At 38.3% G+C, this 26,719-nt stretch overlaps 1 protein-coding gene across 2 annotated transcripts in view; it reads right to left on the bottom strand.

The window, feature by feature from the left end:
* Nucleotides 1-22,475, bottom strand: part of SEC24A (SEC24 homolog A, COPII coat complex component) — a 50,752-nt gene extending 28,277 nt beyond the window's left edge. Inside the window, exons 1-10 of one of the 2 annotated variants that reach the window (XM_008166411.4) lie at nucleotides 22,276-22,475; nucleotides 16,066-16,590; nucleotides 12,245-12,421; nucleotides 8,000-8,080; nucleotides 7,488-7,654; nucleotides 6,339-6,511; nucleotides 4,496-4,598; nucleotides 3,400-3,526; nucleotides 2,885-2,994; nucleotides 1,286-1,398 (exon numbers count right to left, since the gene is read on the bottom strand). In XM_008166411.4, the coding sequence (XP_008164633.2) occupies nucleotides 1,286-1,398; nucleotides 2,885-2,994; nucleotides 3,400-3,526; nucleotides 4,496-4,598; nucleotides 6,339-6,511; nucleotides 7,488-7,654; nucleotides 8,000-8,080; nucleotides 12,245-12,421; nucleotides 16,066-16,590; nucleotides 22,276-22,354 (1,655 nt within the window). In that variant the 5' untranslated portion in view covers nucleotides 22,355-22,475. The remainder of the gene's footprint in view (nucleotides 1-1,285; nucleotides 1,399-2,884; nucleotides 2,995-3,399; nucleotides 3,527-4,495; nucleotides 4,599-6,338; nucleotides 6,512-7,487; nucleotides 7,655-7,999; nucleotides 8,081-12,244; nucleotides 12,422-16,065; nucleotides 16,591-22,275) is intronic. The other variant, XM_005309446.5, reaches the window with a different exon arrangement.
* Between the last annotated feature and the right edge of the window lie 4,244 nt (nucleotides 22,476-26,719).

The raw sequence follows: 26,719 nt of genomic DNA, 5'->3' as shown, positions 1-26,719 counted from the left end.
TTGCATCAGGCTAATGCTTACACTCCCCCACCCCCCAACAAGGAGTTAGAACAACTGCAGTACTGAAATTTGTTTATGGCTTGGCTTTGAGCCATTTTACGGCAATAAACTGACATTACCTGTGTTGAGACTTACTCTAAATCAACGGTTTTTCAAGCTTTTTTCATTTGTGGACCCCTAAAAATTTTTGAATGGAGTTGTGGACCCCTATGGAAATTCAACCTGTCATCTGCATGGGGGAAGGTCCCTAATAATCCCTCCCCACCTCCCCCAAAAAACCTGTTCCATACTCTTCCCACCCATACCCAACAACCATCCAAGTTCACACCCAGGCTCCTTTCCAGCAATTTATTTCCCCCTCCCTCAGCTCCTCTGTTACTCCTGACTCCCCCAAGCCTTTGCACTGCTTCTGAGGGGTGTGGGAAATACGGTTCTGTATTGTAGTTTAAATGAATTATTATTCAGAGTTCTGTATTAATATGCCATGATTAGGAATCTATTTGTCAAAAAACATTTCCTGAATCTTTTTTGTTGTCTGTATTGTTACAGACATACTTGCTGACAGGTATTTTGAAATAAATCACCAAAAATAATTGAAACTGGTGTGATTATATTGTGTTATTTTGAAAAATAAAATATGCAGAATTATAAAATACTGTGCATGTAATTTTTAATTTTAAGGCGCTGAATTCTCCCAGGAGTAAAAGATGTAAAGCATTACACAAGTTCATAGTGGGAGTAGCTACAAATTGTTACCTTGTGTGCATGTATGTATAGACACATTTTCCAGACCTGAGGAGGATCATTGTGTAAGCCTGAAAGCTTGTCTCTCTCACCAACAGAAGTTGGTCCAATAAAAGATATTACCTCACCCAACTTGTGTCTCATGCAAAGCTTTATAGACATGTATGTGCATTTGTTGCAAGGAGTGCACACTGAATTACTGTTTCTAAAGCCATAGTTCCAAATCTTTGTTCAAAGCAAACCTATGATATTCTTATGCATTTTTTGCATTATTAAAGCAAAACCAAGAAGTTGCGTAATCAGACTGACAGCTACATTTTAAAATTATCATTGCAACTACAATTGATAAGAACTGAATTTAAGGCTAATTCCTATGCAGTACTTTGAAAATTTTCCTCTCGGGGTCATAAATGGACTAAATTAAAATCCTGTTCACACAACATTAAACTAGTTTCACAGATCACAAAAAACATTTCAACAAAGAAAATACTGGAAATATAAGGAAAAAAGATTAAATTCTGAAACGAGAACCAAAACTTACAAGTCAAGATTGTCTAATAAGGTCTTGCAGACTGTATTCAAGTATCCCGTTTCTATTGCATTGTGGGAGACATCAAACACAAAGAGATACACAGGAGGTTGAGGTGGACGTAGCTAAAAAAAAAACACCCAAGAGATTTTTAATGTCCAGTGATTGAAATTGTCAGTCTCAGTTTATTGGTTATACTGTAGGTTTACATTGCATCACTCAGAACACATCCCCAAAATAGAAATCTCTCTCATTTGTGTAATAGCGGACAAATAAGCAAAGATAGTACAGTAGGAAATACGGAGGAAAAACATATGGGATAAATTCTAGTCCTGACAGTTTCACTTCAGCAAGATCAAATTTGGCCTGAAAATGATGTTTGTAAAAATAAGATTTTATAAAATCCAGAGTCAACAAGAATATTCCCATGTAATTTAAAGATTACCAAGGGACTTTTTTTGACCGTTCCACAGCAATATTTGTAACCCAAACAGTGGAGCATTCTGATAGCATACGAGAGTCTGATAGTAATCCAGAAGTGATTAGTTATAATCCAAAGTTGAGATAATGCAAGGAAAAAATATATGAATATCTATGTTAGCTTTCTAAAGTATTAATTTTTTAAAACCGAAGGTATTTTGAACAAATTAATTTGTACTTCAATGTATCTGATTTGATGTTGTCCCTTTAACAAGCTGTCTTCCCCAAGTTCTCAGAACTGGTATTTTCCAATCTAGATGACACACAAGTTACTTTAGAAAAGTGCAGACACAATGATACATTTCATCACCATTAGTTTAGTTTAGCTGGTAATGCTTAAGGAGCACATTCTGCAACCTTTATCCAAACACTCACTGAAGTCAATAGGAGAACTCAGATATGCAAAGGTTGCAGGACTGGACTCTTGGTCTATTACCCAGTGGTTTTAGTACAACTATATCATCTTAAGTACAGTTTAAGCCACAATGACAACATTTTCCAATATTTTTCATTACAATATTAAGAGCTAATATGAACCAGAAATAAAGATTAACATTTAGACGATGGAACCACAATTTTTTATATATATATTATTTAAGATTCTTTGCCTTAACACGCCAGGCATGTTAACAGAAACTAGATCATGGCGTCCCATGCTCGGGGTTTTCAGCTTAGGGGTCCTGAATACATCTAGGTTTTGTGAGAGTATGAGAGAGACAAAAAACATTTATTTATATTAGAGGGGTGAGGTCCAAAAACTTGTCATAATTCAAGATCAATACACAAAAGGTATTGGTAAAGGTAAAGGAACCACTGGCACCTACAGCTATAACTGCAGACGACGACAAAATTGATCAATCTCAGATATACTGTTGGGGAGCACCATCAAATGACTTTTACTCATCTACCAAAAACAGAAGTGCAAGCAATGATTGTGTGCAATTTTTCTTGATATTAAGTCAAGAAAACATTGTGTTGAAGTTGCAGTACATTAGTATAAGAAACCCTGGGTGTGAACACATGCAGACACCATGAGGGTTAAAAAAAAAAAAAATAGGGATATTTTCTGATTGGAGCCCCTAGACATTAAAGCAATATATCAAAGTTTAAGAGGAGGAAACAAAACCTCACCATGTATTCGGAGGGAGCCATGAACTCAATAGTAGCATTTTGAACTTCAGGTCTTTTATGAGGTTCTCCATATACTCTTGTCACAGGATTGTACATGAATTCTTCAGGAACTACATAAAATGAAAATTATAATATTATTACAATTCACACTAACATACACTAATATTAACTGCGCTAGGATTTAGCACAGACATGTCTGAGTAACCATGCTGTATCTGCAGTGAGATACTGTGTAAGAGGAAATATATAGGGGGTACTAAGTAGGGCAGCAAGTTAGTACAATAATATTTCGACATTTGGAGATTGTTTCAAACTCAATGAAGCTCTTTAGTGATTACATCTTGGTCTGTTAGTGGAAGACTCCCTACATCACACAATGCTGGTCTGGGAAGGACCAGACGTATAGCAGCAGACCTCAGATGTCAGGAAAAAAAATGTATTGATGGAATACTGGTAGAAGTCAAATTCAAAAGTTGACATGAATGTTTAAGTGGGCTCATTGGTTTAAAACCTACCATCATTCACTCTATAACACAAGTTGCACTTCCATCTCCTTTGGTCTAGAAAGCTGACAAAAGGGTTAATATATGTCCTGCAGGAACGACATCTCACAATTGTACTGGAGGTGACCACAGGTAATTGCTGGAAAAGAGGAACTTCTGCTTTAAAACCCCAAAGCAAGATGCTTATGACATATCTACAATTGTAATACTATCTTCTCTGTGCTCTCAGGTTAGCCAGCCTAAATGCAACTCTCACTTAAACAGAATAGAGGAAGAAAATACCCCAATCCACATGGTGCCCCCAAAACTAACTGTTAGAAAGGCTGGTTAAATTCAGGCTCCAACCTACTTAGCTGTGTATGTTTCTTTTTCAAAAAAAGATGATAAACCTCTCAATTGCATGTCTAATTTTGTATTTTCAGTTTATTTTAAAAAAAGACAGAACACTGTCCCCCAACTCAGCACTGCAGAAACAGACATTATATAAAGACGTATGTTAGAAATTGAAGTCAACTGTGGAAGTAACAGGCTGTGGGACCCATATGAATTTATAGTAATTGAATCCACATTGCCTTCCTTATGACTCTAGTGATCACTACACCACCACCAAAAATCACACTTATCTGGAACAGCAGCAATAGTAGCAAATTAAATCCAAGTAATACATGGCTTAAAGGAGGTCTGAGGCCATCTGAGTCTCAGTTTTTGACTTTGTTAAGAGTTAGTGCTCAGGGAACTGGAGTATAGGAAGAAATCAATGGCTACAGCTGGTGATTAGGTGAAAAGATAAAACTACACAAGCTATACCAATATTAAAATATATTAACTCACTTCATTATAGTTTGAGTGGTGTACTGCACCTCTGCTTCCAAAATCATTTAAGATGAGGCTAGGGACTGTAACAATGGGGGCAGATATTTAAAAAGATGACACTGGTTTTCATGGAGCAGAAGCAACAGGACTAAGCAGTTTTCTATGGGAGGTTTTTTTCCTGGGCCCAAGATTATCTGAGACATTTGCCTCTTATAGAGTTAGTTATCTGTTACTGAACTCTAGTACAGGTATAGCTGGCACTACAGTATTTAAAACTTTGAATATTTCATCATACCGATAGGTCTTTGAAAGGATGAAGCAGGAGCCCCAAAGGAAGTTTGGCTTTATTCAATAAGGCCTGAGTTTGAGGAATGTTAGTCAGGGTACATCGGAACAACCTACATGAAAGATAAAGGGTTATTTTCAGACTTTCAGAGAATAACATTGTTATTTAAGTAGTACATAGCATCTTTTATATTTTCTTTTCACAGTTGATAGCAGTGAATTACTATTTCCTGACAGAATACCCTCTCCAGCTTTATGCCAAATCCACTGCAACTTCAACCTGAACTGTTTGAATCCAAGGCATAACCATCACACGTCCCTTGTTTTTCCTAAATTGTCACCGTATTTTGTATACATTTGGTTGAGTGGAATAAGTATATTGGCCCCTAACACATTCTGTTACAAATACAAAACTTACATACAGGTTACTTAACCCCAAGTTAGACTTCTCAGATAGACATCAAAAGGGTATCTTTGGTTATATGTAAATTGATAATATTGCCAAGGTTTTCTCAGTTAGATTATAGTAGACACTACATTGCTAGCCTTCTGTTTAGCCAACTATTTACTCCATTATTTAAAACTTTTCACTGGTTACCTCTGGCACAGAGTTCAAAATGTAATGTACATTCAAGATTATTATTATTATTTGCTTTGCCTTATTTAAATGACTTAATTTCTACTTCTACAACTGCCCAGAATCCATTCTGTTTTTGACTTTTGTTTCTTGCCGGTTGTAACTCTTGGGTTCTATCACACCTATCCAAGTGCCTTGAAAGTACCAGGCCTTTGACCACGTTCCCACAAGGTGGATCACAATCCACTCTTGAGATGCACAGTGCAGACTCATTTTATCAGATGGCTTAAACACAGTTTTGTATTTATTGTGTTTATATTGCTGTAGATAGCGTCATGAAAAACACTTTAGTTACATATTGTAGCAGGAGAAGGCCTAGTCATTAGCCTTAGGACTGAAGAGCCTAAGTACTTCAAAGTACTGATCTTTGTCTAATGGATATGATGGAGTTAGGCATGACTATCTCAAAATATGATGTATATGTTGAGGTGAGTGGAGAAATAATTTCAGCTGGTTAGATAACTAACCAGATCTATATCCTGGAAAAAAGGATTACACTCAAGGAATCCCCTGTTTATAAGAGGAGATGAGGTTGTTGATGGGAGTTATCCAACTAATCTCATCAAACCTATTTTTAGGTCTCTGACAGAGCAAGGGCAAAAGGAGGGATACGGTTTACCAAAAATGTTCTAAAAACAGGGTTTAGAAGAAGATTTAGTAATTGATATTATCTTATATAAACTACAATATACTTTCATACAAACTTCTAAGACATTACAATGTTCCCAGAGGAATTTTTCCAGTGAGAACACATGAACCCTCCTTCTCACTTGAGACAGAGAGAGGTAACTGACTGACAGCAATAAAAGCTGCTATGGACTTGCATTTCACTCTCCTCTGATCAACTGAACACCAGCAGTTTTGCTGAAGTAAGTATAAACTATAAAGAGAGATTATGAGGAATAGTTTAAGACACGAATGAATCTATTTGTCTTATACCTGGAATATGTCCAGAGCAGTGTTTGCACTCTGGTCTGTACTTTACTCACCTTTTTTAAAGTAAAAAAATTAAGCCATTTTTCATCTTTCATTATTTTAATAAAAATGAAGCTGCTTTCCAAACAATTACTAGCAGTATCCAAAAAAACTAAGCAAATATTTCAGGAATGTAAGAATTTTATATGCTGATTTTTAGACCCTAAGGATTTTTTTAAATCTGAGGAATAGTTCTTATTTCCATTTCTTTTGATAAATTATAGCTAATGGGAAACCTTACTCTGGATTACAGTTGAGCTTCTGGATTTCTTCATGCAAGTTTGGGATAGGAGCCTGCAAAGGTGTTGTAGGAAGAATATTTCTTTCTTGAAGAAGGTTGATAGATCTTAATCCTTCTGGTTGCAGACTCAGGCCACCCATAGACCCAGTTATGTGATTAGTGCCCAAGGCAGGCTAAGTTAAAAAAAAATAATAAAAAATTAAGAAGTTAATTGACCTTATCTGGATGATACATCAATTTAAAAAAGAAACAAATTATTTCCCTTTCAGAATTTTGTAGTTCAAGTATTATTTGGTGTTCTGTTGCAATATATTCGGGCACTAGTTACAAAACTAACTTAATCTTGTCAACTATCAAGAAACAAGCAGTTTATGTATTATAGCAAAGATAGGTACCACCATGAACCTGTTCTAAGACTTCCGAGTTTATTGAATTCTTTTGGCAGTCAACAGGACCCTGGTGTATGCTATTATCCAGGCACAGAAATAATCATATTTTATCTGCGTATGTATGCATTTGCTGCATCAATTTGATTTCAAAGGGAGTTTGATGCCTAAATACTTTTGAGGATCTGGACCAGTGTGGCCAGCTCAAGTGGGAGTACATGCAGCAGCATGAGATCCACAATTATTATCTGGGATGGAGCAAGGGGAGACTTGCCATATCTGTTCTTCTAAACCACACAAACATGAAGTTACTGGGCAGATGCCTTCCCCGGGTGCATAACTCCTAAGACTCAGTGTTGTGGAGCTCTGTACTTTTGAGAGTCTAGGAATCCTGGCAACCACATCCTCCAAGCCCCACTGACAGTGCTTCAGCCCTTCTACCACTGTCTCTCAGCCTATCAAGTTATGTGGTGATTAACACTGCAGTATAATGCTGCATAATTCAATGTAGCCATGCCACATAAATCAGGGGACCCTTGCTGCATAATTTAGGTCGAACACGTTGCACAGTACAAGCGGTCTTGGCAAGAAAACTTATTTGAATACATCTAATACAAAATTTGATGAAGAATTCCATGTTTAATAATGTTCAGTCTATTATTTTAAACAGGGACAAATCTGTGCACTGCATTCTAAAATAGGTAAAGTGAGCCAAGCAGTTTACAGGACTGAAGCTTTAGTGATAGACAAAATCAATGTTTACCTGAGGAAATGGTTGTGGTCCAGCTGGATATTGCAGGGGTGAGGACTGCATTCCTGGTGCTCCAGGTGAAGATGAATTCTGGTAGCCTGGTGGTAAGGTGGGATAAGAATACCCAACATTTCTACCCATTTTAAGATTCTGGGGAGCAGGAGATGGATACGTGGTTGCTAGAGTGGACAAAGAGGGTTTACATATTCAAATAAGTTATCCAAGAAATGCATCTAGGTTAATACACAAAAATAATAGCACTTCCATTGATATCATGCTATTATGTTGACATTCTGGCCAGGCACTTACTGAAAGGTTTTGGCTGGATTGTTGTTTAAAAAACACTTACATGGATAAGCACGATAAAATGTTAAAACAAAGCTTCAAACACCAAAGTCAATTTCCTTGAGATAAACTTACACTGAGCAAAGCATACATTTGTTAGAATAACACCCCACCACCTCCAGCCTGAAATGGCTTTAAAAATTAAGTTCCTCAAAAAGTGTTTAATAAGAATGTCCTACCCATGAAGCCTCCTCCTTCTATTGCATCGTAACTGTTTTGGACCAAAGATCCATCACTGGCAGCGGCGGTTGCATCACCTGCTAAAAACAATCCATTAAGAAACGAAGGCTTAAATTCTGAAAACAAGCGGCTTTTCCTCATTGGAAGTTTAATATCAGCAATTGATTTAATATGATAGTGACAAGCTGGAGAACATTTCAGCGTGAAAATCCTAATGCTTGATTCTAAAACATGAAGCGAAAAAGGATCATCTAATGGAAAAAGACCCCGGGCAGCGGTCCCCGGCCAGCTGGAGCAATCGTGGTCCGCGGCAGCAGTCCCTGGCTGGCCACTGGCCAAGGCCATCCCCCCAACTAGCACCCCCACCCCAACGCTCCTCCAGCGCCCTCCCCCAAGATTTAATCATAGGTATTTTTAGTATAAGTCATGGACAGGTTACAGGACATGAATTTTTGTTTGTTGCCTGCAACCTGTCCATGGCCTTTACTAAAAATACCTGTAACTAAATCGTAGGCTTAGGTATAGTTACTTTTAAAAACCTTCCACTATATTCAGTATCTGTGGTAAAACATGCATGTTAATAATCCCTTTTCAATTTATCAAAATAAAGTGTTCCCACGTTTTGGATGAAGCTCGAGGTTAGCATGATTTTGCGCTTATTTTGCTTGTGCACCAGTGATTAACTAGAGATATAGGAATACAGCTTACTTGTGCTCCCCCCTGCTGACTCTGCTTGCGCCGAGCACATTAAATGTCATCAACCCTTCAAAAAAGTTATTTATCAGTTGAATGAACTACTTTACCAGAGATGTAATTTTTAGTTAGGCTAGATAACAGGCTTTGCAAAGAGTCCAACTTGATTTGCAGTGTAGCAAGATGCCAAATTCCTCCCCTGGTTGCACATGTTGGAAAAGTGATTTTCAAAAGCACCTCAGGGATTCAGATGCTCAATTCCCTTAGGTATTTTTGAAAATTCCACCCTTAAATGATTACTTATGTCTGCTAAAAGAACAAGAAACCAAACACTCTTCTCTTAAGAGCACCCATCCTGCTCCATCTACTGATTCTACCAATAGCAGCTTCTGGAAGTCACACACCCAATCAAGCGTAAACTGTGGTAAAGAACCAAAAGAATTGTAAAGTGGCAAAAGAAGGAAGGGAATTATTAATGAAGGGCTACTGGGAACCATCAACTATTACATAAAGGGGTTATTTGGGTTAGTAAAAGGAAAAACATACCCAACCCATATCCAAACAGTAACCCAAATTAAAGAGACTTGCTACCCAGAAGTAAATAAGCAACTTCATAGTCTGTTAAAAATTCTAACTTATCTAGAAAGAGTGTGTTACATGGCTTTTTATTAAATGTGGAAAAAAATACCAGTTTGCTAACCAAATGCAATTTCCAGTAAATTTCATATGCTCAAAAATGATAAAAAATAGTCTTCATTGTCCATGCAGGTTTCCTTTTAAAATGGGTCTTCATACTACAATTTCACCAAGCTACCATAGGAGAAAGCAGTTATCAATTTTACTGCATGGGGGAAACCAAGAACAATTTTGACTTGATATCCCACACTACTAGATTTAAAACAAAAACAAAAAAAGCAGTGCCAATTACTATATGACCCTGTCTAAGATGAACACTAACTGTGAAACACTACAAGGTGGTTTGGTACAGGGTGGATAAAAATCCAATTTTTTTTAATTGAAATCGGATTTTTTTTTTTTTTAAATAAAGTACTTTGAGGAAAAAGCCCATCTAAAGATACATTATACCTCAAAGAACAGGAGTACTTGTGGCACCTTAGAGACTAACAAATTTATTAGAGCATAAGCTTTCGTGGACTACAGCCCACTTCTTCGGATGCATATGCAACCTATACCTCAAAAATATCTCATCATGGAATAGGAATTATAAATTCTAATTCTATAGTATGAGACAATCTATTCATGTAATATTTAAGAAAAGTTTTGTAAATGAGTTCCAGTAGTTCATGGATTAGGGAACCAATTTTATGGGATTCCAGGGGCTTCTGTATAGATTATTTAGATTAATCTTTCTATCTACCCAATGGGACTCAGAGCTCAGTCTAGAAGATACCATCAGAGATGCTTAGTTTTGCAGTTCTCAAACTGTGGATTTGTCTCTCCAGATATAACATGCTTGTTAACAGCAAAAATGTTTTAAAATAAATAAATAAAATAAATAATATATAGAGATGAGAAATAACAGACCTCACCCCTATTACCCCTCTGCAAATTTGTGTACAGAGTCAATCCCTTACCTCTCTTTAAAAGTGCAAAGTTTCAAAAAGTTCAATAAATAGAAGATTGTTGGGGGCAGAATAGATCTGGACAAGGAGAAGAAGTCTGGAGATAAATGTGAGAAGGGAGGGACAGGCAGTAGAAACAAAAGTGAAACTATTCGAGCAGCATATTCCAGAAGTCTTGAGGTCTTTCTGAGTGTAGCCTTCATTGATTTGAGATCTACCATACCATTCTCTCACTAGAAGGGAAAACCTATGGTGGCAGCAGGCCATAAAAGAGACCCAGTTTGGAAATATTTTAATGAAGTTCCTCTACCTGTAGGTAAGACAGTCATGCGTGCAAAATGCAAACAGTGCAACAAAGAAAAACTTGAATATTTAACTAAATTCATATGCTTGTTTTATTAAAATATTATATGTTTGCTGTTGAAGAAATAAATCCAGAAATACACAACGTCGTCGTTTTAGTTAAATAAAATAATTTAAATGTCTGTCTGGTGATGTTCTCCTCTTAATACAGCATGGCAAGAAAATCCTCCAAATATTAATGATTAACCTGTTGAACTGGAGATAGTTCACCTCCCAATGACTTCATAAATATCTGCTTAAATTACCTTTGGTAAATGAATTAACCAAACAATCATTCATTTTCTGATATAGCTGTAAAACTGATCTGAAAAGTTTTCAAAATAAATCACTTTAAAAATGTATAGCGTGTACCTTCTAAAAATGAAACCTACATCTATCTCTGAGTTGTGAAGAATATGTATTAAGGTTATAACAACCAAGAAGAATGCACTTTTATGTAGAAATGCATGATTAAATCTAGTCTTCCTGACTAGTGATTTAAATCAAATCCACCCTGGTTTGGTACAAAGCAGTGATGAGTGCTTAAACACAATGGCATACTTGTGCGGCAGCCATAGGAGTAAACCTCATGACTGCCATATTTTTTCTTAGATTATTGATAGTCCTGGACAGCTGGTACTGTGTAGGGCATTTATTAAGAGCAGGTGTCACTCTCCAACTACCTTAACATACTGCAAAGAAAGCACACAGTAAGTATGATTCAAAAGTTTCACTACAAAAAGTTAAATATAACGTACAGCACTTACATCTGATACAGCTTTGCAGAGCTCACATTTTATAAAATTGCTCCAGGAGCAATGATACCAGGATTCAAATGATGCTAACTCCTATTTTGATCCTACTGGATAAAGGCAAGAACTCCATGCAGGAATAACACATTTTAATCCTCCGTAGTTGCTGCAGGATTGGTGGTAGAGAGATTTAAATTTCCCACACAGTTTTGAAACAATGAGAAAAAAGAAAAATCCCTCCTAAGTACAAAAAAGTGAATATAAAAACCAAGGGCATAACATCACACATGTATCACTCACAGATATCTATTTTGAACACTCAGTTTTTTACTTCTCTTCTGCATCTGTCAATGGGAAATAATATACCATCTTTCTCCCATCAGTATTATCTTGAAAATTTGAGGAAACTATGCTACACTGATGTCAAATTCTCAACTTATGTCAATGCAATAAAATCAGTGCATTAATTAGTACAGTTTTTTTCACAGACACATTGCAACACATTCAATACACATGAAATAAATTTGTTCTTCTGCAAATATAGTATCAGAAACTGATATTTGGGAAACATTTCATATTTGAACTACCTCTAAGTTTAAGTTAAAGAAAAAAGTTTGAAGTTTAAGAAAAAAGATCCTCTAACAGTCATTTGGAAGTACTGGTGATGAAAACATTTAGATATCAAAAAAAAAAAAAAAAAAAAAAATGGAAGAGTTCTGAAGCATAGTTACTTCAGTGAAATCATGGGAAAGAGTTTTCTAGCAGCCAAAAGTTTCTGTTCACTAAGTCATTTTGAGTGACTTTAATTTCTGTATTTACAATTACCTATATTGATATGGAAATACCAAATAAATAGAACTGATCAATCCCTTACCTTCTTGGTTTGTAGCTGAATTTAGCAGAGGTTGGGGTAGAGAGCTGTTAGGCGGTCCTACTGGGGTTGCCGATGGCCTCACTAAAGGTGGACCTCCAGCCGGAGGCGGTCCTAGAGGAGGTCTAGCAGGAGGGAATGCTGAAGCTAAAGGCCGATTCACTGGTGGAGGAACAGAGCCTGTAGAGATAATTCATTTTCAAGAGCTTTAAACCGACTGAAGAGTCACAGATGGTTACTTACATACAGGTCAATCTGAATATTAATCTTATTTATTCAGTGGAAAGAGCAGCACAAGTTATAGAAACCCAAAAGAAGCACATGAAGTTTAACAGCTCTTAGCCAGTTTTTCTTCTCATCTTTAAGTACTGAGACTTCTGTAGCTCCATGATCTATGTCACTACCTGTTTTGACGATTAATAACCATTATGGTGAAATTTTCAAAGGCACATTAACCACAAGAGTTGCCTTTGAAAATGCCAGCCTATGTCAATACTATGCATCTGATGATCCTATAAATTCATACTTTTTTTTTTAAACAAATTTCCCTTGATAGGATGTCCATCTGCCACCTATATGATTTGATGCTAAGTTGTCATTGTTAGAAATGCGTATTTTCTAGATTTTTTAATTACTTGTCAAAAAAGATTTTACACCGAGAATACTGCAGTAATGAGACACCGCAATGAGACACAGCCCAAGTATACTTCTGCAATGCAAGGGATTTTTGTTTTGAAACTAAATACTCTAGGTCAAGGATACTACACAAAGATTTATTAGCATCTATATATTGAAAAGCTCACATCAAGTGTTAATCTTCCTAGGTTAGAGAAATGTACAAAAGTTCTAAGACCACACCATTTTTCTGTAACTTTCTCCCTCCCTCTGCCAAAGGAAGATTTTCCCCTTCCTGGACATTCATGGATAATTTAAAGATAATTACTTATTTAATTGCCATCCCAACCTTAATTTCTTACTTTATGCTTAAGAGTTGTCCTAGGAGCACCTTTTTCCATTTCAGAGGGTGGTAGGTCTATTCGTCTCTAAAAGCACCAAGTGCACTGTCAGGCATTAACTAAATTTGAAATAGTTAATATCTTCTCCAAGGATCAATCACCAACTTTTGTCAGTACATCAGGTCTTCACCAGGATGGGCAGCATGTGGCCACACATTAAAATATATTAGAAGTATTTCTATAGTACACTGATTATTTAGCCATAAGGTAAGTTGTCAGACCAAACTACACAAACTTAACTGATCATTTAAAAAAGTATCTGCTTGATTATTTATGAAACAACATTCAATATTCCAGTTGTATCTGTAGTGGTGACATCAAACAAAAGTATATCTTTATCACAGTTACTTCCATTTTGTTCCTTTACCTTAGACTTTGCCAACACAGATAGCTTCGGGCAAGGTACATTACCAACATTAGCAGAAACCTTTGCTCCCACTAAATACAAGAAGCATCTAGCCAATAAGCTAAGTTATGCAATCTAATTTTAAAGACAATACATGTCACTAATTCTACAAATAACTACAACCAATTTAGTTCAGGAAAATTTTTTATTGCATTATGGCTATGAGAGTTCTGCTATTACAGTCCTTCATTTTTATTCTGTAGACCATTCTGAAAAACCAGTCTCACAAGGTCTGCCTTTTCTCCCAACAATCTACTTCTTAATTTCCCTCCACCTGTGGACTACAAGGGGTATCTTCATGGACATTAATGGCTCGCAGAACACAGTTTGAAAGCCACTGTGCAATTAGTTTCCTTTTAATGTGCATGATTAACATTGACACATCAGTCAACATGAGTTTAAAAGTCATCCACAAAGAAAATATTTACTTTAGCATTCCAGTTGCTTTGATTTGCAATAAATTTTATAGAAGGATAGCACACTACTCCCATTAACAGGAACGTGTGCTCAGTAGAAGAATAATTAGAAAAGGAACTGCTGGATGTGAATTGGATAGTAGAAACCTGATGATAAAACTGTAGTGAACTGAAACTGTACAAGTGGTTTGCATCTGTATTGTGTTTCCAAAATGGTTAAAGTCAGCAGTTAGTGTTATGCAAATTTTGTCACCTGCATATCATAGGTCACAAAAAAAAAAGAGCTGATATGTCTAATAATTTGCTGCTCTATCACTTTTATGACTTGCTTTAGTGAACGATGCTGAAGAAACTATTATAGCTTGTTACAAATTCATTCATTTAAGAAAATATGACCACAAAATGTTAAATGTTTACCACTAATAGAAGCCAGTGATAAGGTCGGAGACTGGCTGGTGCATATTACCAGGGAAGAGAGAAGCATTAGTGAGATTTTATTTGCTAATGTATGTTTTGATATCTGTGCTGTGCTCAATGAAGTCTGTGTGCCTGGTTGTGTTTTCCCGAACAAATCATCCTTGTCTAGAGTGAACTGAACTGTAGCATCACTGCTTTCTCCCAGCTTCTCCTTTCAAACACACATACATACCAGGCTTCTGTATTTCAGAATGACTGTTGTATGACTCAACAAACTATGCTCAAGAAGTTCAAGTTGCAACTTTCCAACAGAGGCCATGCTGAGAACTGCCAGCATTAAATGATTAACAGGAATCCTAAAAAAACTTCAACTTGCACACACACCCCAGAAAATCGCAAGAGCCCAAGATCTGATCCAAGTGTGCAAATGTTCAAATAGGCATCATTCAGAAAAGCACGAAAAGGCATATAGGTACCATATATGCTTACCCAACCTCTGTACTGTATACCTGTTTCCCGACACACAAATATAATATATATTTTTGCCAATCCTCCGTTCTCTATATTTCTAGTCCTTCTCTTCCTTTTTTAAAAGGCAGATAGCTACCACAAAGAGGCGTTAAGTGGTGGGGAGAAAAGAACCTCTAGGTTCAGAGCTGTGAGAAAGAACCCCTAGAAAGCATTAAGACATGCAAACATTTGACCTAAATAAGCAGTATTAAACAAATCTAAACAAGACAATGAGTGAGAAAGGCCAATTCCCAGCAAATGCCTGTTGCAGGATTCTCCAAAACACAAAATTAAGAGCCTGCTCCCTACGTGGAACTTTCTTTGAAGTGAATGGAAGTTCTCCAAGTAGTTCTAAACTGCATTTCATCAGAGCATCTAGCTCAACAATGCAGTTCCACTACTATTAGGAGTCACTGCAGAATCAGATCTTTATTTATTTTTAACCACAACAGCTAAAGTGAGAATCAACTTTTGCAACTAGATGTATAATTCAGTCCAAACATAGAATCATAGAATATCAGGGTTGGAAGGGACCTCAGGAGGTCATCTAGTCCAACCCCCTGCTCAAAGCAGGACCAAATCCCAACTAAATCATCCCAGCCAGGGCTTTGTCAAGCCGGGCCTTAAAAACCTCCAAGGAAGGAGACTCCACCACCTCCCTAGGTAACCCATTCCAGTGCTTCACCACCTTCCTAGTGAAATAGTGTTTCCTAATATCCAACCCAGACCTCCCCCACTGCAACTTGAGACCATTGCTCCTTGTTCTGTCATCTGCTACCACTGAGAACAGCCGAGCTCCATCCTTTTTGGAACCCCCCTTCAGGTAGTTGAAAGCAGCTATCAAATCCCCCCTCATTCTTCTCTTCTGGAGACTAAACAATCCCAGTTCCCTCAGCCTCTCCTCATAAGTCATGTGCTCCAGCCCCCTATTCATTTTTGTTGCCCTCCGCTGGACTCTTTCCAATTTTTCCACATCCTTCTTGTAGTGTGGGGCCCAAAACTGGACACAGTATTCCAGATATGCCACTGTACAAGAGTCCTTATGTTTATCTTTCTTACCTGGTTTCATGTAGCTGTTTTGAAGTGGAGGACCTCCAGGGGAAACAGTATACTGATAGCTTGTTGCAGGATTTGTACTCCCTGATGATGATAATGGCTGGGTTGATAATGTTCCTGCTACATGAGCAAAATGGTTTGTTTGAGACCCAGTTGGCTGACTCATAGGAGTCTGACCATACTGCCAGTTTGAAAGTGCTGGGGGATAAGCTCCAGGAACGAAGCTACTAGAAGATGATGGTATCGCAGCAGAGTTTTGTGATGGAGGGAGCATCTGGGAAACAGAACTTGCATGTTGCAAAGGTGCCATAGAAATAGGTCCCACAGGTGGTCTATTAAGAGTCTGCCCAGATCCCTGATTACTTAATGGAGAAACATTCTGAGAACCACCAAAGTTATATTGTCCAGAAGATGGATGTACAGGAACCTTTGTTGGTATTTGAGGTGAGTATAATCCTGGAACTGTAGAGCTGAATCCTTGGCCATCTAACATTTGTGATGAATGCATCAGTGAGTTTTGCACAGGACCTACAAGAAAAAAACCTTCAAAGAGTCAATGTTGTACCCAAGAAGAAATTTCCAGCTTCCCAATAACATATCACTTATTTACAGCCCCTGGGAATTTACCACTAGACCCTTAGTAATGAAGTGCTTTTTAGTAACAAGCCAGGAATACGGAGAGCAGTATAAGACACATGAACTTCATAATTAATTGCTCTTAATACACTAGATCTTTGTTTAATTATTTTTCTGACAACTAGTAGAACCCTAATCTTCTCTAAAAGTTTCATGTTTGAACATGGGCCATCATCCGTGGCTGATGTTTGCACGTGAACATCCAGAAGCTAGACGTTCAATAAAAGCAAATCAAACATAACTGTGATGCTCTCACATGCAACTGGCTGGTAAACCAGACTGAGGCAATTAAATGTAGATGGCAGACAGGGAAAATATGCTTGGAGTTTGAAACAATTTAGAAATATTCCTTTTAACATGATGATTGACCCTACTGTTAATTTACTGGGGAACATACAAGTTAGTGGACCTATCAGCATAGTTCTTAAGGTAATAAACCATGACTGATATTTCCCACAAGCTTGAGAATGAAAACATCTAGTGGTCAGTTTTATTAAGAGGAAAAACTCATCCCCATATTATTCATGTAGCATTTACTTTGGAAAATGCAAGTTCTGGAAGGCAATTAATAGAAAAGTTATTTTCTATTGCCCATTTAAAGCCAAGTGACAATCAGCTAAGCCAAATGTATTTGACGGGAAAAATCATATATTGGTATGATCATACTCACATGGCAGTGGGCATTTGTGTTGATTCCCCAAGTAACTGTTGTGCACACATGAAGGGTGGCGAACAGAGTATACATGCTGAAGTGACCAAGAGTGAAAATGCTTTTTAAAAGCTGCTGTTTATACCAATTAGCAGCTACATTTTCCTTAATACTTTTTTTAAAGCATCTCTGTCAGGATCATGGCACAGAGGTCAATTCTGCCATCAAAATCTCAGAAATTTTGCCCAGTGAAGTAAAAAAAAGGTAGCCTATGCATTTAATCTGCTTTTTAGATTTTTCCTGGCTGGTATAGCTGAACTAAACTGAATTCATTTGGAGAAGATATTTAGAAGCAAGCAGTTTATGAAACCATTAGCCATTTTGAGAATGATTTACATTCTTAGGACATCATTCATTTTCCATATTTTAAAGATGACAACTAGATACAATAAGGGAAAATAGTACTACATTATTTATTTTCACAATGTTGGGACTATAGCTGGTGGGGAATTATTTTTTAACAAAATGGGCAGGTGGCAGACAGCTGATAAATGTTTGATTTTTGTGAAATGAAATCTTCGGAGTTTGCTTTCCACAGGAAATTTCAAGTTTTCATTCCAAATCGGAACAATTGTTTTTCAAGATTTCAGAACTGAAGACCACAGTTGTAAGTTGTACACACCATATGTTATCCACTAGACACACATCCCCACCCTGAAGGGAGGCGGTATATATCTCCAAGTGACATGTTTTTGGGTGATCTAAATACGCTGCCTATTGTATCCCAGTTGACATTACAACTATTTTTCTGCCACAAGTTCTCTCTTGAACTGTTTTTGGTTATTCGTAGTCAAGCTGTGTCTTTCTGAATGACTTCCCATTCCATTACCTCAAGTTTATAAAAATGTTGTGTGATTTTTGCATGCCCATTTAAGTGACTATAAAAAATATCTTTGCTTTTAATGCTTAGGTTTTTAAGCAAGCAGTCCTTGATGTGCATACACAGTAGCAACCTTAAAGTTATCATAGTATTTTAACTGTTATATTGTATTAAAAATAAGGAAACAGTCATATTGGTTATCTCTGAGGTTTGCAAAAAAGGTGTTTCAAGCTGTTTAGGTCAAATTGTATTAACTGGAATCTCACCGTTTCAGTCTTCAAGACAGATCTTAAGAAGGGAATATATCAATTATTTTGCTCAATGCATCCTCACTTCTGTCTCTGAGGAAGAACCTCTAACTTCTGTCCCTTCATTATATACAGATAACTAAAATATCCTCAGTTCTCCCATGACTTCAGTGATAAGATCAACATTTACAATACATAATATATATAGAACAGTTGCATGAGAATCATTCCTGGATCACTGAACACCTGCTTTTCAAACAAAAATACAGTATTCAGATTCCCTGATAAGAATCAGATGTCACCAAATCATCTTAATGCTGTTGATACAGTAGCTAGAAACATGACAGTGAACTGTTTTTGTTTAATGTACTACTGTATTTTAAGAGAAAGTTATAATTAAGATAACACCTTGAAAAAAGAAATCTGTTGAGAAGTTTGTTGGGGGGGGGGGTGAGAAGGAGATGAAGATTAGGTTAAAAATCTATGAAAAGGAAAGTATAGTGTCAGAAGAATACAACTCAATATTACTTTTGCCAGTCCAATTTTCAATGAAAGCCTCAAGATGATATTTTTCACTGTTATCTACAAACAAACGTAAAGACATTTTATCTCTGGAGACGATTTGAACAATACTTGTGCACTGAAAAAAAGTAAATGCCAGTGTGTTATTTTAAGTTAACCAATCAAAGTAGAGAGTTGCTTACAAAGAGATACGGATTTAATATACATAGTTGGATTGTGCTTCATACATTCTTGTTTTGTCATTGAATTGACTGGCTCCAAATATATTGATATATTGTAAATATAGCAAATATAAGGTTTTATGAATATTAAAAATGTAAATAGTCGTATAGTAACTTTACTTGCAAGCACAAAAGAGACTCTTATTTGTAAATAATCATTGGACCAAGGAAAGAGTGACTCTACTGATGTGGATTTAGGGCACTCACCTGGGAGATGGGAGACCCAAATTGCAGTCCCTGCTCCAATCACTATTTATAAAAGTGGAACAACATCAAGAAGAAAGACTGAGAAAGCACTACACACCAGAATATTCCCGTGGCTAGGGTACTGTTCTGCAATGTAGTGGACTCTGGTTCAAAATCCTTCTCCTCAGCAGGCAGAGGGGGGAATTCAACCCAGGTCTCCCACATACCAGTTGAGTACCCCAATCACTGGGCTAACGCCTATAAAAGAGACAAATTCACCACGTCCTCCAGCCATGTTGTGAATTGACATTTCAGGTCAAAATACTTTGTTTTGACTTTTTCAGCTTGCTCAAAACTATTTGATGAACTCGACACAAATTCATGAATACTTTTGATACATCTGAAACTGCACTTTTGGTCAAATATGCTATTTGTCTGAAAAAGTTCACCCACATCCAGTGTAAACCAATGCAGTAAAATCTGCCCAAGTGTGTAGAAAATCTGAAACAAGAGCTTTAAGGGATATGAACCACCCCCATTCATCATAATCAGAGCCCAACAGACTCCATTCTGTAACTGTAGAACATGGCCTGTTTACAAGATGCCTCCGAATTTGCCATTTTGCTGCAGCCAGGTACTTATTTTATTTTTCATCTCTTTGCCCTGATGGGACCTGCCTTTTCCTCTCCAGTTTTCTCCACCAGAAAAACCTGATTGGATTACACTGCTTATGTTCTGCTTATTTCCATGGGAGTCCAGCTTGCAACCAGAAGCACAGACTGATGAGCTACAATGCCTGAAGAGCCAAGGAAAAGAGTTGGGGAGATAAGCCATTAATGCTGGCTAAAAACTTCTCTCTTCCTTGGTGTCAGTGGCTCATCTCTGATAACTCCAGTCCATTCCTACTCCAGGCAATATTAACTAAATCAGTGGTTACAAAAAATTAAAACCAAAGAGCTCTCAGATTATACAATTTATTGAATGGGAGAACATTGTTTTGCATAAACTGCAAAGTAAAATTACATTATGTGTTTTACTCTAAAGTTACAGGATCCTCCCACTGCAAGTGATAACCGTGGTGCCACATGTACACTACATTACAAAAGGTCACAGACGCTCAGATTATGAATGACTTCTGAATTTAGAAAGTTGAATGCAATCTATAATTGGTGAGATATACTATAAAAAAATCTTTCACTCACTCAACTTTGTTTTCTTTTCTTTTTTAGAAAAAAAGCCCTATTTTGTAAAATAATGTGCATCCTGTAGCAGTCTGAGGACCATACACACATTATTAAAACTTCTCTCTCACTATAATGTGAGCAGAGGATGACAACTTATTTACCAAATAATGGGCTAAAACAGACTGATTTTTATAGAAATACTATTCTATTACGGCAAATACAGTCCATTGGCTCATTATCTCATGTAGTTCCCCATCTGTGCCATCACCTATGTTTCCAGAGAACAAAGCCTCATGACCACCTACTGTATGTGCATTGGGGTTTGTGAGAGTGAGAACTCCATCCCCTCATAGGGATCAGGTTATGTCCTCTCCTGATATTATTGTTAAAAATAACCCATCCCCTTCTTAAAAGTCCAACTTATTTTCCTCTATAACCTTACTGATGGACATAAAGAGAAATAGTATGCGCAAAGCTGTTTGCAATCAGATACTGAAATCTTTAATGTTGCTACCAAACATCTTTTAACTCAACATCTGGCCACTTTTTATGGCAGGGGTTCTCAAACTGGGGGTCAGGACGCCTCAGGAGGTCATGAGGTTATTATGTGGGTAGTCACGAGCTGTCATCCCCCACCTCAAACCCCGCTTTGCCTCCAGCATTTATAACAGTGTTAAATATATTAAAAAGTGTTTTTAATTTATAAGGGGGGGGTCGCACTCAGAGACTTGCTATGTGAAAGGGGTCCCCAGTACAAAAAGCTTGAGAATCACTGTTTTATGGCTTGTTGCTAAATCAGAATAAAGCAAAACAGGTTAACAGACATCCCGTGTGTATTCTAGTGATGAAACTAGTAGCCAATTTGAATGTGATTTGCTCAAAATGCCACAAAGAAGGTACTTGGAAAATGTTTTCTCAGTAATGCCCATCCACACACGTACAACCTCACAGACAGGAGCCATTCCTTCCCCATGGGTTTGGTTTTTTTAACTGGTTTGTGTTAGTTTCCCACAGAAACCTGTCACTGGGTGTATCTGTGGGGACACGGCTCACGCCCTTCCCCACTCACCCAGTTTGGGACGGGTATTCCGATACTGGAGTGATGAGCACAACGTAAGTGAACCAAAATGATGACCCACGTCCTACGTGGCACACACACCCCCACTCAAACCCTGAAACTGAGCACAAGCTGGCGTCCCGTGAGCCCTGGCCCTCTGACTGCCCGCCCAGGGGAGCTGTGCCCGCTCGGCCCCACCACGGGGCCAGTGTGGGGGAACGCAGAGGTCTCAGGGGCAAACTAAATCCCGGGAAAACGCAGGCCTCGCCCACTGGAGACCCCCGTGGCCGGCCATCCCCCCAACACGGCTGCCCGATCCCTCAGTGTCCCGGTGGGGCGGCGAGAAGGGAGCTGGGGAGGATCAGTGAGTACCCTCGCCGGGCCCCAGGAGCCCACCACCGCCCGGGGCCTGCTCTCTGGGGGATCCCCGGACAAAGGGCCGGGCACGGAGGCTGCGCTAGGGACCGTGCTCCCCGTAAGGCGCCGCAGGCCCCAGGCTGGGTCTCCGGCCTGCCCTCGCCCGGGGAATCGCACGGATTCTCCTCGCCCTCCCCGGGGAGCGGCCGAGCTTCCCCTCAGCCTCGAGGCAGGGAGCGGCCCGACCCTCGGTCCCGGGCGGCCTGGCCTCACCGTTGCTGTAGCGTTCCCCTCCAGCCCCGTTCTGGCTGCTGTGCCCGGAGGGGGCGGGGGGTCTCCCGGGCTGGGCCATGGCGGGAGCGGACGCAACTCTGCCTGTGTTCGCCCGGCCCCAGCTCCGAGCCTGGGGGGAGGACGGAGGGAGGGAACCACACACCGGAAGCACCGCCGGCTACGCCGCGCAGGCGCACTCCGTACACGTGGCATTTCCGGGCCCAAGCGGTCTGCGACAGTAGGCGTGGCCAGGGCATGGATGGGGCGGAGTCTGAAGTGGGTGGGGTTTCAGAGGGGGCGTTCGCTTCCCTGCTTTGCTGGTGCTGTACTGGATGGACTTGTAAAAAGCAACAGAGGGTCCTGTGGCACCTTTGAGACTAACAGAAGTATTGGGAGCATAAGCTTTTGTGGGTAAGAACCTCACTTCTTCAGATGCAAGTAATGGAAATCTCCAGAGGCCAAAGTGAGGTTTTTATCCACGAAAGCTTATGCTCCCAATACTTCTGTTAGTCTTAAAGGTGCCACAGGACCCTCTGTTGCTTTTTACAGATTCAGACTAACACGGCTACCCCTCTGATACTGGATGGACTTGGTCGTTCTTTGAACAGCTGTAGTGTAGCACGATTCCTGTATCCCTCATTACATTGAATAGTCCACCCCGGTATTAGAGTTTGGGTTTATTTTGTCTCCCACTGAGTAGTTAATTATAGCTTTTCATTCCTAAACCAATTTATTTCATGTCATAATAACAATAGCTTACAGTAATATAATGCTACCCGTCCACCCCTGTTTGAGCACCAATACAGTATCATTTTTTCTTGAAAAATCCTCGAGCCCAGTAGCCAGGCAGACGACGTACTGCACAATAGTTTAGGCGAGAAAAAGAGGGCATCCAGCTGAAACGGGGCTGGGAAAAGGGGTGAAGAGGAAGGAATATTAGGGATGCAGAATGTAATGACTCTAACATGACAGCAGAGTTCTTTTGTGCGTGATCCTGTTCAAGTTGAAGTCAATGGCAAAACTCTCGGTGACATCAACAGGGACTTCTTCTCTTCTGCAAAGTGACCCAGGGTTTATAAGAAACACGAGACCGCTTCTGTTTTACATGCAAAAAGATTCCACTTAAATTCCCACAACATAAATGCCATAAATTTTGGTGCAGGAATCAGAGGTGCTGCAACAATTTTTATAGTCGGGATGCTCAGAACCATTGAACCAAACTCTATATAATGGAAATCCCTTCAAGCCATCGGGTGCTGCAGCACCCTCCACACCTCTGGTTCCAGCACCTATGGCAGCAATTCTAACTCAGAAGGAAGAACACCACCCACCTACCTATTAGAATCCTGGGGTGTAGGGGAGACAAGATTCTTGAGAAAGTTTGTAAAGCAGAGTCCCGATCCTGCAAGGAGCAGCACGCAAGTGGATCTCAAGAGGGCTCTAAACAGGAGCAGGGGTCCAACTGCATGGAGCTCCTTGCTGGATTGGGGTTTAGGCCCTGGGCATAACATCCTGACATAAAAGTAAACAATTTAGAATGTTAGCCTGGAGGGGAACAATCTCTGAAATGTAATTAACCCAGTGGGAATAAGCAACAGGAGCAGAAGAATTTAGAAACACTAAATACTAGATTTTCAACCAAATATTCTTCCTACTAATAATACAAATAGTGAAAAAAGAAATATGAAATAATACTGACAGTATTGTTATAAAGAGAATATTTAAAAAAAATTCCTTAAAATATTACCAGCTCTTTAAAGAACCTTTGAAAGGATTAAATTATGATTGTAGAAATCCGGCATACCAGTTTAAGTCCTGATCATGCAAGTACTTACACACATGCTTAACTTTCATTCCCATTTACTCTGGACCTTGGTACCTCATCTTTCACTCCCTTCAGACCAATGCATCATCTGGGTTGTGAATGTACAAAAAATACAAAAATCTATCTTTCTTAGGGTGATTTCAATCACTCTAGTATCTAAGTACTTCCCAGGACTGTGTTTTCCATCACTTTTGTGCATAGCATGAGGCTATGATATCTATGTTTAAAATACAAAATTAAGTTAACTGTTAGTGCTTTATTTTACCTCCTACAGCGCTAACGACTTATACTAAACAATCTGCTCCACCTTGCATTTAGCTGTGACACTTGGAGTACCTTTCGCAGACCTGAAGAAGAACTCTGTGTGGCTCGAAAGCTTGTCTCTCTCAACAACAGAAATTGGTCCAATCAAAGATATTACCTCTCCCACCTTGTCTCTCTAATATCCTGGGACCGTCATGGATACAATTACACTGCATACCTCCATCAATAACATTCAAAATTAGCAATTTAAAATAAAAGTTTGCATAGTCAAAGTTCAGAGAAGTATCTCTGGTCCTATTCTTGCAATTGGATTTATTCCTGTGGTCCTATGCTTCTTTGCAAGTCCCTGTTAATTTCAATGGGACTCCGATGCAAATATTTATTAATAAAATTTTAAATATTTGAAAAGATAATTAGACAATATTTCATCAATCTTTATTAATAAAGTAAAAATTACAAAACCAAATAGAGAAGAATAAAGCAACAACATGTAAAAAGAGATGAACAAAGGACCAAAACAACTGAACAAAAGAATCCCATGTACCTCAGGACTGAATTTGGCTTAATATTTCATACTCATACAGTTTTAAATATAAGATAAACTATTAACTCCTGATATTTTTTAATGATTGAGCTACTTCTATTCCAACCACCTTTTCTAAAAAAAGGTGTTCAAATTAATTCAAATGTGTCAATTTCCTCTTACATGATTGTCTTATCGTATTGTTTCAAATCCTGCCTCAAGTTACAAAATGAAGATACTTTTTTATTCTTAGTATTTTCTACTGCCATCAAATTACTCTTCAGACAATCAAATTACTAACCTTGTTCCATTTCAGATTTGCATAATGGAGTATATTCCAGTGATAAATTTATAAATGTTTGAAAGGATTGAATGGAAATTAGTAAATTAATATAGTATAGTCTCTGTGGCTGATTCAGGCCTTAACTGAGTCTCTCTCATGAGGCTAGGGAGCCAACTGTGTTGGTGTTCTGTGGGATAGACGTTTGTTTACTGGCAGCTCATTTCATACAGGTCACTGAACAGCCTTCAAATGCTGTAATGCTGGCTCTGAAAAGTCTACTCTTTCCAACCAGAATACTTTGGAGTACGTCTCTATCACAGTTATCCAACTTGAATAAAAAGGGCGTTTAGGATTTCAGCATTCTTATTGCAGCCAACAAATAGTTCACTTTTTAATAGGAAACCTGAGATTAGCATTTATAAAGAGGCATATATAAGCAAAACAAGTATGTGATTATACAACGTGCACATCACATGACTTATTGGATTTATGCCATTAAAAATAAAAAAAAACATAGAAATGCTTAAATCACAAAAAGTGACAACAAATCCTCACTCAGTAAAGGTGGAATTTCAAAAATTCCTCATTTGAACAAAAAAAAAAGTTTCTGTATAATCTAAAAAACAGCATTGCGAATTTATTTATTGGTTGTTCATTGTTAACACGTTTTGTATAACTGAGAGGATGGTATTCTACAAATAGTGGTATAAGGGTCCAATTCATTTCTAAATTAGATCAATGGGAGTCTTTCCATTGACTACATGGGAATCAGATCAGGCCCTAAAGATGTAGCAATTCACACTGGATTTTCTTGTATTAGATTTTTTTAACATGCATTAATTTGATGGCTTCTTGCATAGCCTGAGAGTTCTTACTGTAGGGATATTTATGGACCGGTGGAAGGCTAGAAAGAAGTACAATATTTCTGGGTTGTTCAGCATTTCTTTGTTTTTATATAAGACACTATGTAAGTGTAAAAAGGAAGAATGAAACTTAAAAGTTGCTATAGTTTCTATTAATGCTGTTGCAGGTGACTTTTTTGGCTCATGACTTTGCTTCAAGGATAATTTACTCAAACTTCTCTCAGAAGCAAGTGTAAAGTGCAATGGAGGCCATACATGGAGGCCACACATAGGCAAGCTGTGCAGAATCATGTACTGTGCTGGGACTTTAAAGCCAATTGCTTTTGGTTTGGTCATAGTCCACATTTTGATAAATTATATTAAGACTTTAGCGTGTTACTAGTGATTTTGGGATCTCAGTTTTTGGGTGCCCAACTTGATACACCTTGAAGTACTGAGCACTCATCATCTGAAAATCAGACCTCTTTAAAGTGATTCAACTTGAGCAACTTAGGACGAGACACGTAAAATTACTAGCCACTTTTTAATAAAATCGGTAGAAGAAATTATGGAAGAGTAAAAGTTCTCTACAGCAGTTCTTAAGTGAAAAATAGTCACCATTATTACCGCAATTTTCTCTTCTTCCCACAGGTACTAATTCATTTACTTCCTTGGCATCAGTGACAATACCAAACATACATTTTACA

The sequence above is a fragment of the Chrysemys picta genome, chromosome 8, assembly GCF_011386835.1.
Source record: "Chrysemys picta bellii isolate R12L10 chromosome 8, ASM1138683v2, whole genome shotgun sequence".
Classification (NCBI taxonomy): Eukaryota; Metazoa; Chordata; order Testudines; family Emydidae; genus Chrysemys; species Chrysemys picta.
Note: the sequence above shows the minus strand (reverse complement) of the source record. Positions and strands in the feature narration are given on the sequence as shown.